At 36.2% G+C, this 12531-nt stretch overlaps 1 protein-coding gene across 2 annotated transcripts in view; it reads left to right on the top strand.

Annotated features, from left to right (window-relative positions):
* XPR1 (xenotropic and polytropic retrovirus receptor 1) overlaps positions 1-12531 on the top strand; it is a 229403-nt gene that overhangs the window by 173599 nt on the left and 43273 nt on the right. For both annotated transcript variants that reach the window (XM_074389577.1, XM_039460260.2), the window contains 2 exons: positions 4994-5165; positions 6669-6863. In XM_074389577.1, the coding sequence (XP_074245678.1) occupies positions 4994-5165; positions 6669-6863 (367 nt within the window). The remainder of the gene's footprint in view (positions 1-4993; positions 5166-6668; positions 6864-12531) is intronic.

Here is a 12531-nt window from a genome sequence, read left to right as displayed (position 1 = left end):
GACTGATTCCTAGTGAATTAACAAGAATGTGTCCACTCTAGTTATGTTTTTCTGATACCGCTTTTTAAAAGCTTAATCCTAAAGTAAAACTGCATTTCTTTCTTTTTTTCCTTTTTTTTTTTTTTTTTTTTTTTGAGACAGGATCTGGCTCTATTTCCCAGGCTGGAGTGCAGTGGCATGATCTCAGCTCACTGCAGCCTCCACCTCCCAGATTTAAGTGATCTTCCCACCTCAACCTCTTCAGTAGTTAGGACCACAACGTGCCTGGCTAATTTTTTTTGCATTTTTTATTAGAGATGGGGTTTTGCCATGTTGCCCAGGCTTGTCTCGAATTCCTGGCTCAAGTCATCTGCCTGCCTTGCCTTCCAAAGTGCTGGGATTACAGATATAAGCCACCATGCCCAGCCTTTTCTTTAGTTTTCAGTGAGAAAAGCACATATGTTATTTAGCCATAGTGGTAGGCACTGGGTACCATTTATGTCCGTATTTATATTGGAATATATGAAATTGATATATGCTATGCTCCCAAAAACAAAGCTAAAAAAGTTTATAAGAAATCGATTTATTTTGATGTGAATATTGTACGTCAAATTAGTGTAGATTATTTACATCCATTACCTTCTCTCCCTAAATCTGTATTTACCTCAATTGGCAATCTAATTAGGTAGCGTAAACAGTGCTTCAGATTTTCTAAACAAAGATACCAATTTATAGTTCAATATATTAAAATATATCAAGTCTATTTAAAATTTTTAAATTATCGTCCTTTGTTATATAATTTAGAAATCAGTTTTTACCAAGTTTCTTTAGTTCTTCAGTAAAAATTTTACACGTTTCTGTTACAAGAATAGAGAGGTGTTCTCATTTAGTAACTACTTTATATATTTTATTTTAAGAATAACCCACAAGTTGAAGCTGCTATTAATTCCCATTTTATAAATGAAGAAACCTACATTCAGAGAAGTTAATTAACTTGCCTAAGGTCACATAGCCAGTGAATGATGAAGATGAGTTATGAACCCAGGCAGTCGGGCTTCATAATCTGTACTCTTAAACACTAACATTTAACACTTAGCCTTGTTCGTTATTTTTGTAAGATGTTTAACTTTGATCTAGTGGATGAAACTAGTAGAATATAAAAATCAAATTTAGGGCCGGGCAGTGTCTCATGCCTGTAGTCCTAGCACTTTGGGAGATGGAAGTGGGAGGATCGCTCAAGCCCGGGAGTTTGAGACAAGCCTGGGCAACATGACAAAACCCTCTCTCTATAAAAACTGAAAAATTAGTGGGGCATGGTGGCACACATCTTCTAGTTCCAGTTACTTGGGAAGCCGAAGGAGGAGGATCGCTTGAGTCCAGCAGGTTGAGGTTACAATTAGATGAAATTGCACCACTACACTCCATGAAAAGTAGAAATTAGAACTTCATCTTCTTAGCTGTTTATCAGTATTAACTTAAAAGATGATGTTAACATGTTCTTTGTAATAACTTATTAGTGGCTTTTTTGTGTATATGATAAAATATCAGATATCCAGAATTGTCACTGGCTTTCATAATACTGTTACTATAGGAATTGTCACTTTAATCAGAATCACAGGGTAGAAGTGGTAAAGTTGAAAGGCCTTATCCAGATTAAGAAAAGAAGGAGAAGTGAGTTACAGAATTCACTCTGAAGGAGAAATCAGATAAATCTAGAATGGATTTGACTGTGTGTAAATGTGAGTTGAATATGTTTATGTCTCCCTCTCACCCTGCCTCTGATAGAGTGACTTCTTGTATTCTCTGTATTTCCAATGTATTTTATGTATCTCTGTAATATGGTGCTATAATTATACCTTTCTATATTTACTTGCCCAACTAGACTGTGGATCTTTAAGGCCTTTGAGGGTAGAGACTGTTTTCTCTCTGTACCGCCGCAGTGCCTGACATATTATAAATACTTGATAAGTCTTTGCTAGATAGATGAATGACTGTAATTATATTTTTTCCTTCGGTGGTTATATTATACTAACATTTACCAATCCTTCCTTTCTTTTTTCATTTTCTCATTTTATAAATTTTCCCTTCTTTTTAGCTTTTTATTTTTATCTTCATGTCACTCCTATCCTTTACCAGTCCCATCCCTCCGTCTCTTTCTTCCTCATTTAATGCATCATCTTCCTCTCCTGCTCTTATGGAGATTTTCTGAATTAGCCAGGTTTTGAGGATGGAGTTGGCAGAGCGTGAGAGTAACGATAGTCTGTCTCATGTCAGTTAGAAATTTCTCCTAGGCACCAGTTTCATAATAGTTCATGAGTAGAGTTGGATTTAGACTTCTTGCCCCTTTGGTGTTATAGCCTAAATTATTCTGTTGTTTCTGTCACTTTGAATCCTTTAAGTCCATTATGCACCTTGGAGTTTCTTAAAATATTACAAAAACTGGTGCCAGAACTTTTTCGTGTTTAGGTGACTACCATCCTACCCCCTTCCTCTTCCCCGCAAAAAGTTTGCTGTATCTAGAGCTTATGGTTGGTATAGACTGTTTCTCTGGTTTATTGAACTCATGGGAAGAGTATGAGAGTGATTAAGAGACTGAGCCATGGACCCAGAATATATCAGCACCAGAAAATAATGTCTCAAAGCCTGTATGATGTCCCGCAGACACCTGGTCTAGCTTCCAGAGCTCCAAGAAAGTACCTGTCATAGGTAGTTGACACCCAGGATTGAGTTATAATATGACCATTTATCTGCCTGAAATAATAAAGATAAATATTTAGAGAAAGAGTAGAAAGATCTAGCCAAGTCTGAGTAGAGAATTACAGACTCCCAAGTTGAATATGTCTATGAAATGAATATAACTAGATCACTAGAGAGCTAGAGATTAGATTCATTTTCTCAAAACTTCTACTTACTCAGAATTTCTTGTTTCAGGAGTCACATTTCCTCCTGTACAAGATAAAAAGGGATCTGATAGGTTGAGGATTAAGTCTTCCTTCATCCCATGTTCATGCAAGGCTTATCAAGACAATCTGCACAATTTGGGCTTATTTCTGGTATTTGCATAGGTGCCTACTTCCCTTCTCTGCCACACCAAGATTTCCCTTTGTAGTGTTAAACAGGTTTCCACAGAGTAGATTAGGAAGAGTCTGTGTCGGTCTTCTGTAAAATGGGGATATGAATAGTTTCTAGCTTGTTGAATTGTTATGAGGATTGAATTAATGCCTGCATAAGCCTTGAAGAAAATACACTGTATGAGTTACTGCTTAATACATTTAATACCTTTATCATGTGTTCAGAACAGTCGGAAGAGGGCTGGTTTTTGTGGTGTAGTTTGACGATGAACACAGCCATCACCATGGCATTAGTGAAAAGAAAGTGACTTTGGTTAGAGAATGAGGCGTGTCTCAGATGGTATACCATCTTTTCCTGCTTATCCTTTGTAAGCAAAGAAGAACTTTGTATTCAGTTAGCTAAGATAGAGTAGTCTAGACATTACAGCACTTGTGTCTACAGCACTTGTGTCTACAGCAAAACTTCCTAACTTTAGAGCCTCTCAAAGCCTCCGTCTTCTGCTATTCTCTCTGCTTTCAATTTTAACTCTTCCCACCTCTTTGCTTTAGAAAATTTCTTTCTTTCCTTTCCTTTCTTTCTTTTCTTTCTTTCTCTCTCTTTCTTTTTTCTTTCTCTTTCTTTCTCTCTCCTTTCTTTCTTTCTTTCTCTCTTTCTCTCTTTCTTTTCTTCTTTCAGACTGGAGTGCAATGACACAATCTCAGCTCACTACAACCTCCACCTTCAGGGTTCAAGTGATTCTCCTACCTCAGCCTCCGAAGTCGCTGGGAGTACAGGCGTGTGCTACCATGCCCAGCTAATTTTTCTATTTTTAGTAGAGACAGGGCTTCACCATATTGGCCAGGATGGTCTCAATCTCTTGGCGTCGTGATCTGCCCACCTTGGCCTCCCAAAGTGCTGGGATTACAGACATGAGCCACCATGCCTGGCATCTGTTTTCTTTCCTCCTTTCTTTTTTCTTTCTTTCTTTTCTTTTTTTTTTTTCTGATAACATGGGTTAATTTATTTGTTAAGATTTGAGTGCAAACTTAAAAACAAGAACAAACAAAGCTTTTCATCAAGAATAAACACAGAAGCTAAACAATTCTCCAATCATGCATTTTAACAAAAATACAAATATGCATACATTATAATTTGTAACTTCATTTAAAAATTAAAGTATCTGTCCAAATCCAAAACACTACACATTCTTTAATCTGTTCTCTTCTTCTTACCTTAGAAACATTTGTCGTATGCTGTCAGGAAAATATAGGCAAGAATTACTAATCAGTTCTTTATGATCAAAGAAACATTATTCTCCTTAACTGTGACTTTTTGAATCTTTTATCTGTATTTCAGTTTTGAAATACCACACAATTATACCTCCACTCTTGAGAAAGAATGAATACAGAAATCAAGGAGGTTTGACCGTTCATGGAATTAAAGCAAAATTACAAGTGTTTGACTTAGAAATGTCCATATTGTAATTAAAGTACAACTTTAGTTGGTGGCTGATATGTATGTAATAATTGTGAACAGTTTAAACAGGGATAAGAATGTGCGAACAAAATCTTTAGTCTCAGATACTTGAAAAGTCGCTGTGAGTATGGAAAGATTTGTTTACATAATCATGTATATTTTTAGATGAAAAATTAGGGGGTAGTGGTATCTCCCTGGTCCCTTAACAATATTTGGATTTTTGCAAAGAATTAGCAGCACCCATGCTTTCTATGTTATAACTAGTTATTCCTGCTTTTTTTCCTCCTTTCCTTCCTTTCTTTGTTATCCATTCAACTCATTCCCTTCACTGCTAATTCAGAACCTAGCCACTGTTGCCAGGTTTCTGTGTTTATGACTGGTTCTTTGGTTTCCAAAGCAATCATGCTGAACAGTCAGACATGAAATGGAGAAATTTAATATGACTTTTCTTGTTTCTATGTTTTCTGATTTTTTTTCTTTCTCTCAGTTTCGAGTATTTACAGCCCCCTTCCATAAGGTAGGCTTTGCTGATTTCTGGCTGGCCGATCAGCTGAACAGCCTGTCAGTGATACTGATGGACCTGGAATATATGATCTGCTTCTACAGTTTGGAGCTCAAATGGGATGAAAGTAAGGGCCTGTTGCCAAATAATTCAGAAGGTAGGGTATGAATTTGCATCTATACTACTAAATTGCAAGTGTAAACCAAGAAACATTGGGAAGGCTAACTGAGAAAATCAAGGTCATGATGAAACTTATCCAATAATATTACAAACTTAATTAAATGTACTTGGCATTCTGTTAGCAGTCTCTTTATCTGATATGATTTGGCTTTTAAATTATGCATTAGGATTTTGTCTGTCCATTTGCCAAGAGATGTACAACTTACACTTAAAGAATTCTAAAACTTTTTTTTGTTAAGATCTAGTACATTGGTAGTTATATTACAAATGCTTTCACGCCAACAATTTGTTGTCCCAGTATTGCTGTATAATGTAACATAGATACCGGTGATCAAAAATACTGATTATTTAGAAATAAATTAAGAATAAATTAAGTGCTTTGAGAGTAATTACAGATTGGTTTTTAATTCTTAGTTGGGATGTTATTTTTCTTCTAGCTTTTTTCCTCACCCTTAGTTTATGTCAGGAGTTCAAGTTATTAAGGAATTTTGCCTTTGTGACAAAGATTTAATTTAGATCGACTGTGTAATGTGTGACTAACAAAAGTTAATGATGAAGCCAGTGCTGACACATTTTTATTGATTGCCAGTGGATCACAACTCTGTTATAGTTTGATCATACTCAATTCTGAATTTCAGAATTCAAAGAAAAATTGACTTACCACCTCCAATCTTATTGAAACGCACAGTTTGTTCTTGGTTTACAAAAGGAGGGGAGGTGGATGTACAAGAGCATGTGCTCTTGGGTGTCTTGTGTTGTTGGTGGTTTGGAATTCACAAAATTGTCTAGAATCACTGGTGATACTTGTAGGTTTTCCAGATGTTTCAAATAACGGAGCCAACGCATTTTCCCCTCTTTATATTAGTATACTCATCTTCTAATTTTCTTATGATTTTATCACACTCCAAAGAGAGTGATTCCAGGACATATCCATAAATCTGAGATAACAAATTTTTCTACTAGTTCCCCTCAATATATTTTACCTTCTCTCCTTGATTTATCTACCACTAAAATGCTTGAGAATAAACTGGGCTCGGTGGCTTACGCCTGTAATCTCAGCACTTTGGGAGGCCAAGGTGGGTGGATCAGTTGAGGTCAGGAGTTTGAGACCAGCCTGGCCAACATAGTGAAACCCCGTCTCTACTAAAAATACAAAAATTAGCTGGGTGTGGTGGTATGCACCTGTAATCCCAACTACTCCGAAAGCCAAGGCAGGAGAATCACTGGAACCCGGGAGGTGGGGGTTGTAGTGAGCTGAGATTTTTGCCACTGCCCTTCAGCCTGGACCACAGAGCAAGTCAGTCTCAAAGAAAAAAAAAAGCTTGAGATATATAATAGTTGCAAAGAAGAAAGTGATTCTGATTCTGAAACCTAGGTTTCTTGCTTTTTTAGACTTGGTAGTGGCTACACTATATGGCTGAATGATGTGAACAAGTTTTTTTTTTTTAATTGTAATTTTTCTTCTTTGAAATCTTCACAGAATCAGGAATTTGCCACAAATACACATATGGTGTGCGGGCCATTGTTCAGTGCATTCCTGCTTGGCTTCGCTTCATCCAGTGCCTGCGCCGATATCGAGACACAAAAAGGGCCTTTCCTCATTTAGTTAATGCTGGCAAATACTCCACAACTTTCTTCATGGTGACGTTTGCAGCCCTTTACAGCACTCACAAAGGTATTCTGTGATTGACTATGAAGATACTTTTTTTAAAACCTGGATTTTTACTACCTGAATCTGTTTCTTACTCTGATTACTTTTCCGTTTGTCATGCTCTTTTTCTTTTCTACTGAAATTTCAGTTCCTTCAGTTATACCAGTTTGTTCTTGAATGCAGTTTTAGTCTCATCCAATATCTACTGAAAAACTACCATTGAAAAAAAGCACAGTCACCCAGAATAAGAATTTATAATAATGTTTAAAACCTTGAATTATATCTAATGGGTTCAATCTATGGATATCTTGGGTTTCCATTCGTTTTTAGACTTCCTTGTTCATTAATGAGGTTGGGAAATGGGTTGGTGAAAAAAAATTCCCTGTGGCAATCAAGTATATTTTTAATCGCTTTCCTTCACCAAGTAGTAAGAATTGTTTCCAGCCCATTTAACTGCAAATTGAGTTCTCTGATTCCTCTAGTTTCTTATCTCCATGGCAACCTATTATTGCTTGAGACTGCTCTTCTGTTGGGAGGAGAAAAGGCTTTTAAGTTCTGAGCCACATGCAGACACTCCTTTTGAATTTTTAACCTTTTTCCAAGAACTGTCAGTCAATGATCTCAGATCGCACTTCCTTTTAGTAAAATGCATTACATCTTTGTCTTTTTAAGTCAGTATCAGCCCACACCTTAGATGCTGCACTTTCTCATCGGTAGGTTGTAAAGAGATCTTACTAATTGAAATTATTAGTTATTTTTACATACTTTGTAAAAATGTTTTTCAGTGATTTTTTTTTCTTAATTGAGAGGCTATATTTTAGGAGCTTTGGCTAGTGCTACAAAATTGCTGCTAATCTAAAGTGTGTCAAATGGTCATAAAAGATCAGAACATTGCTTCAATAAACCTTGAGATTTGATGCAGCAGAAGATATTCATAATGTAATTCCACTTTTTGCAGTAGATTCTGTGGTTAGAGTAGGATTGATAAATGTAGCCAATAATTTTACCACCATGTGGGCATTCTTGTTAAATGATATAATTTAACTAAGTATGTTAGTGAAGGAACCACATCCCCAAAGCTCCCATAATTTTAACTCATACTGTGAAATGCTGTCGTTAAGTCCAGGCCTGTATCATAATTCAGAAGGTTGTTACTAGAGAATTTATAAATTGCGCAACTGATTTGATACATGATATTTATGACTCCTTCTACTAAATTATAGAGAGCACTTTACTTTTCTTCTATCCCAGGTAAAAATGAGTGCTGTTGTTTTGGTCGAATATTTTAGAACATGATATACCTTTAACTGCAGTTGACTCTTAAAACAACTTGGAGATTGGGGCACCAACCTCCCACATAGTTGAAAATCCACAGATAACATACCTTTCAAAAATTTAACTATTAATAGTTACCATTGACTGGAAGCCTTACTGATAAAATAAGCAGTCTATTAACATATATTTGGTATGTCATGTGTTATATACTATACTCTTATAATCAGGTAAACTAGAGAAAAGAACATTTTATTAAGAACATCATAAGAAAGACAAAGTATCTTTCCTATTCATTAAGTGGAAATGGATGGTCATGAAGATGTTCACCCTTGTCATCTTCACATTGAATAGGCTGAGGAGGAGGAGGAAGAGGAAGGGTTGGTCTTACTATCTCATGGGTAGTGGAGGCAGAGGAAAATTTGTATGTAAGTGGAACTGTGAAGTTCAAACCCATATTATTCAGGGGTCAACTGTATACTGATAGCATTGAGTAAAAAGCTGAAAATCCAAATTCTTCAAATCTGTGAACAGCCCAAATCTAAAATGTCTAAACTAAAAATGTAGTAGTTTAGATAGTATTGTGGGCTTAAGACATTTCTTACTCATGTACTCCTTCAAAGAGTTTTATTAAACCATATTATCTTTTGGACATTTTTAAGTTTACAACTGAGTTTAAATAATTACAAAAGATGCAGTTTCAGTGTATTTTAAATGTTCACATTTTAAAATAAAACCGCTAAATGTTTCCAGTGCAGTAGTCAGAAAATTTCCATCTCTTTGCTCTTAAACTATAATGTAATATATCTTTATTTTCATGTAATATATTCTTGTTTAATGACTTGTCTGCTACATAAACATGTAAATTGAAATTAAATTATTTCTTTCACTAAAAGATTAATTTGTTTTCTGCTCTGGGTTGTAATTATCATTACCCTGATTATTACAGTTGATCAACATTACATATTATTACAAATTTTTATAAGTAATTATTGCAGATAAACATTTCTTAATGAGATAAATTTATGTTATTACTATTTCTTTTTTCAATTTTTATATAAGTAAACTCTGAGAAATCTTGTGGCTATGTAGATGAGAATAGAAAAAGTTTTGTTGTTGCAGTATCACTCAGTTTTATGAGTTCAGTGAGTTATTTATGGGTTATTTGCCAATTATGAGTTATTTGTCCAAAAAATTGCATAGTTACCTATCATCAATAAGTATTTTAGTGATTAGATTTTCTTGGTTGAAAGCAAAGAGTTGAAAATAAATAAAGAATTGAACATAAACTGAATGAAAAAGGATTTACAATAGCAAAGACCTGGAACCAACCCAAATGCCCGTCAATGATAGACTAGACCGGGAAAATGTGGTACATATACACCATGGAATATTATGCAGCCATAAAAATGATGAGTTCGTGTCCTTTGTAGGGACATGGATGAACCTGGAAACCATCATTCTCAGCAAACTGACACAAGAGCAAAAAATCAAACACCACATCTTCTCACTCATAGGCGGGTGTTGAACAATGAGAACACATGGACACAGGGAGGGGAGCAGTACACACTAGGGTCTTTTGTGGGGAAATGGGGGAGGGACGGGGGGTGGGGAGGTGGGGAGAGATAGCATGGGGAGAAATGCCAGATATAGGTGATGGGGAGGAAGGCAGCAAATCACACTGCCATGTGTGTACCTATGCAACAATCTTGCATGTTCTTCACATGTACCCCAAAACCTAAAATGCAATTAAAAAAAAAAAAAAAGGAAAAAGGATTTGATAGCCAGCCAGTGGAGTCATTAACTTGCTAACTTGACAGTAGACCATCAACCATCATAAGATTATTAATTTTAGAAGCTCTTTGTCTAACCCAACATATGCAAATAATTGTTAGGAAAATAAAAATATTGTTAATTTCAGTACACATTTGCCAGTGCAAAATTTTACAATGAAATACTTTTTTTTTTTTTTTTTTCAGATGGAGTCTTGCTCTGTCTCCCAGGCTGGAGTGCAGTGGCGCGATCTCAGCTCACTGCAATCTCTGCCTCTGGGTTCAGGCAATTCTTCTGTCTCAGCCTCTCAAGTAGCTGGGACTACAGGCCCATGCCACCATGCCCAGCTAATTTTTGTATTTTTAGTAGAGATAGGGTTTCACTATATTAGCCAGGCTGGTCTGAAACTCCTGACTTAGTGATCTGGAATTACAGGTGTGAGCCACCATGCCCAGCTGAAATACTTTTATCATATTCTTTAAATGTGTTTTTGAAAAAAGTCTGGAACTACAGGTTCCATTCATCTAAGCTATGGAGAATATCTGCAGTATACCTATAGAAGAGGAAAAACTTGCTCCTCTACCCTCTTAAGTAATTGGGACCCGCAAATGAAATTGACAGCAGGCAGATTAATAGAAGAAAAGGTTTGTTATATATACAGAGATCTTCATAGAAAAGAGGACCCGAAAGAAGTGTTTAGACCAGGGGGTGGAGGGGGCTCATATACCATTTTTACAAACAGTGGTAAATTGTGAAAAATTAAGTTTAGAGAAAGGTAGGTGGTTGGGCTTCTGGGTGGTAAATTGTGAAAAGGGAAATACATGGGGATTCTAATGAAAGAAAAGGGTTATTTAGTAAGGTTTGTTATGCAGACTAAAGTGGATGTCTTCTCCATTGATAAGCATCATTGCTGGTGATGAAGTGTTGCCCTTTTCTTCCTGGTATGAGAGTGAGACACCTTTACAAATGGAAATTTAGATTACATTTACAAAAGGAATTTATGCCCTGCTTTTAGACAAAAAGAGTGAGGGCAGAGATATTCCCCTTCATCTGCCATTTCTCAGTTGCCTTCAGCTCAAAATAATCCTTATGCCAAAGTGGCATATTTGGGAATATATGAGGATCCTCTTCATCCCCTCATTGGGAATTCAGTGAGACAAGTGGAAAAAATTTTGACTTCAGATTAATGTATATATTTATCTCCCTGTGTAAGCACCTCATTCTTTCATTCCTTTTTTTTTTTTTTTTTTTTTTTTTTTTGATATGGAGTTTTACTCTGTCGCCTAGGCTTGAATGCAGTAGTGCCATCCTGGGACGCTGCAGCCTCCGCCTCCTGGATTTAAACAGTTCTTCTGCCGCAGCCTCCTCAGTAGCTGGCACTACAGGTGTGTGCCACCATGCACGGCTAGTTTTTTGTATTTTTAGTAGAGATGTGTTAACCAAGATGATCTCAATCTCCTGACCTTTTGATCCTCCCAACTCGGCTTCCCAAAGTGCTGGGATTACAGGAATGGGGCACTATGCCCGGCCACGTTCCTTCATTCTAATTCTGAGTTCGATGCAGGACCAGGTAGATAGGTAGACAGGCAGGCAGAGCAAGCATTCATTCAGCAAATACTTACTAAGAATATTTTATGTAACATACCTGCTAAGTACTAAAAACATAGCAACGAAACACAACACAGTTCTTGCCCTTAATAATTTATAATCTGGTAGGGGAATAGACAAAGTAAAAAGACATTAATTGATTTCACAACAGTGTTAATATTCTTAATACTACTGTTAAGTATATAGAGTATAAAGAGATAAGCAGGATACTAAAGAACCTCCAGCATAGGTCTCTAAATCAGTCCCCTAGGCCTCAGGATGGGAGGAAGACTTCTGCAAGGTAACATCTAAGCTTTAGCCTATTGTTCATATTAAGTTAAGGAAGATTCTGGTTACCTCAGTATGTGCCTTGCTCAAGGCCATGTAATTTGTGAGTGGCGGAGGTGTAGTAATTCCCAGTTCTGTCCTTCAGCCTAGGAATTTTTTTGTCAAAGCCGCATCTTTAAAGTGGAGATAATGATACCTATTCTGTTTGTTTCACAGGTTTGTTATAAGGAGTAAATAAGAGGGCACATGAAATCACTTTAGACTCTAACATGCTAGATAAAGGGAATTTATGATAAAATGAAATATTTTCTTTGCTGACTAGAGCTGCTACATGTGTGCCTTCCTTTATAGAGTCTTTTTAAGAGAAACCCTCTATGACTATCTTGGGCAAGGGACTTAGATAGGGCAAGTATTGATTAGAAATGTGTTTGGCTTTTTGCCCAAGTAACATAGCTACTTACTCACCGAACACTGTTCAGTATCCCAGTCAAAGTTTTTTGAAAACCAGAAACAGAAACATTTTTTAGATGGACCATTGGTTATATGTCTTAATCATATTGCTAAAATAAAAATAAAAAACCTCATAGTTGCTACATGTTAAATATTCATATCACTAAAAATTTTTGACCAAAATGCTTAAAACAGAGGGGAAAAAATTGAAAACACAAGTCAGAGACAGAAAATTTGACATTGAATATTCATCAGAAGTGGAATTTGTTAAAGAACGTCAAAAAATTGGGAAAACAAGAACAGCAAAAAAGTGGAATTATAT

This window comes from Saimiri boliviensis, chromosome 19 (genome assembly GCF_048565385.1).
Source record: "Saimiri boliviensis isolate mSaiBol1 chromosome 19, mSaiBol1.pri, whole genome shotgun sequence".
Lineage (NCBI taxonomy): Eukaryota > Metazoa > Chordata > Mammalia > Primates > Cebidae > Saimiri > Saimiri boliviensis.
This window is presented reverse-complemented; position numbering and strand designations above follow the sequence as displayed.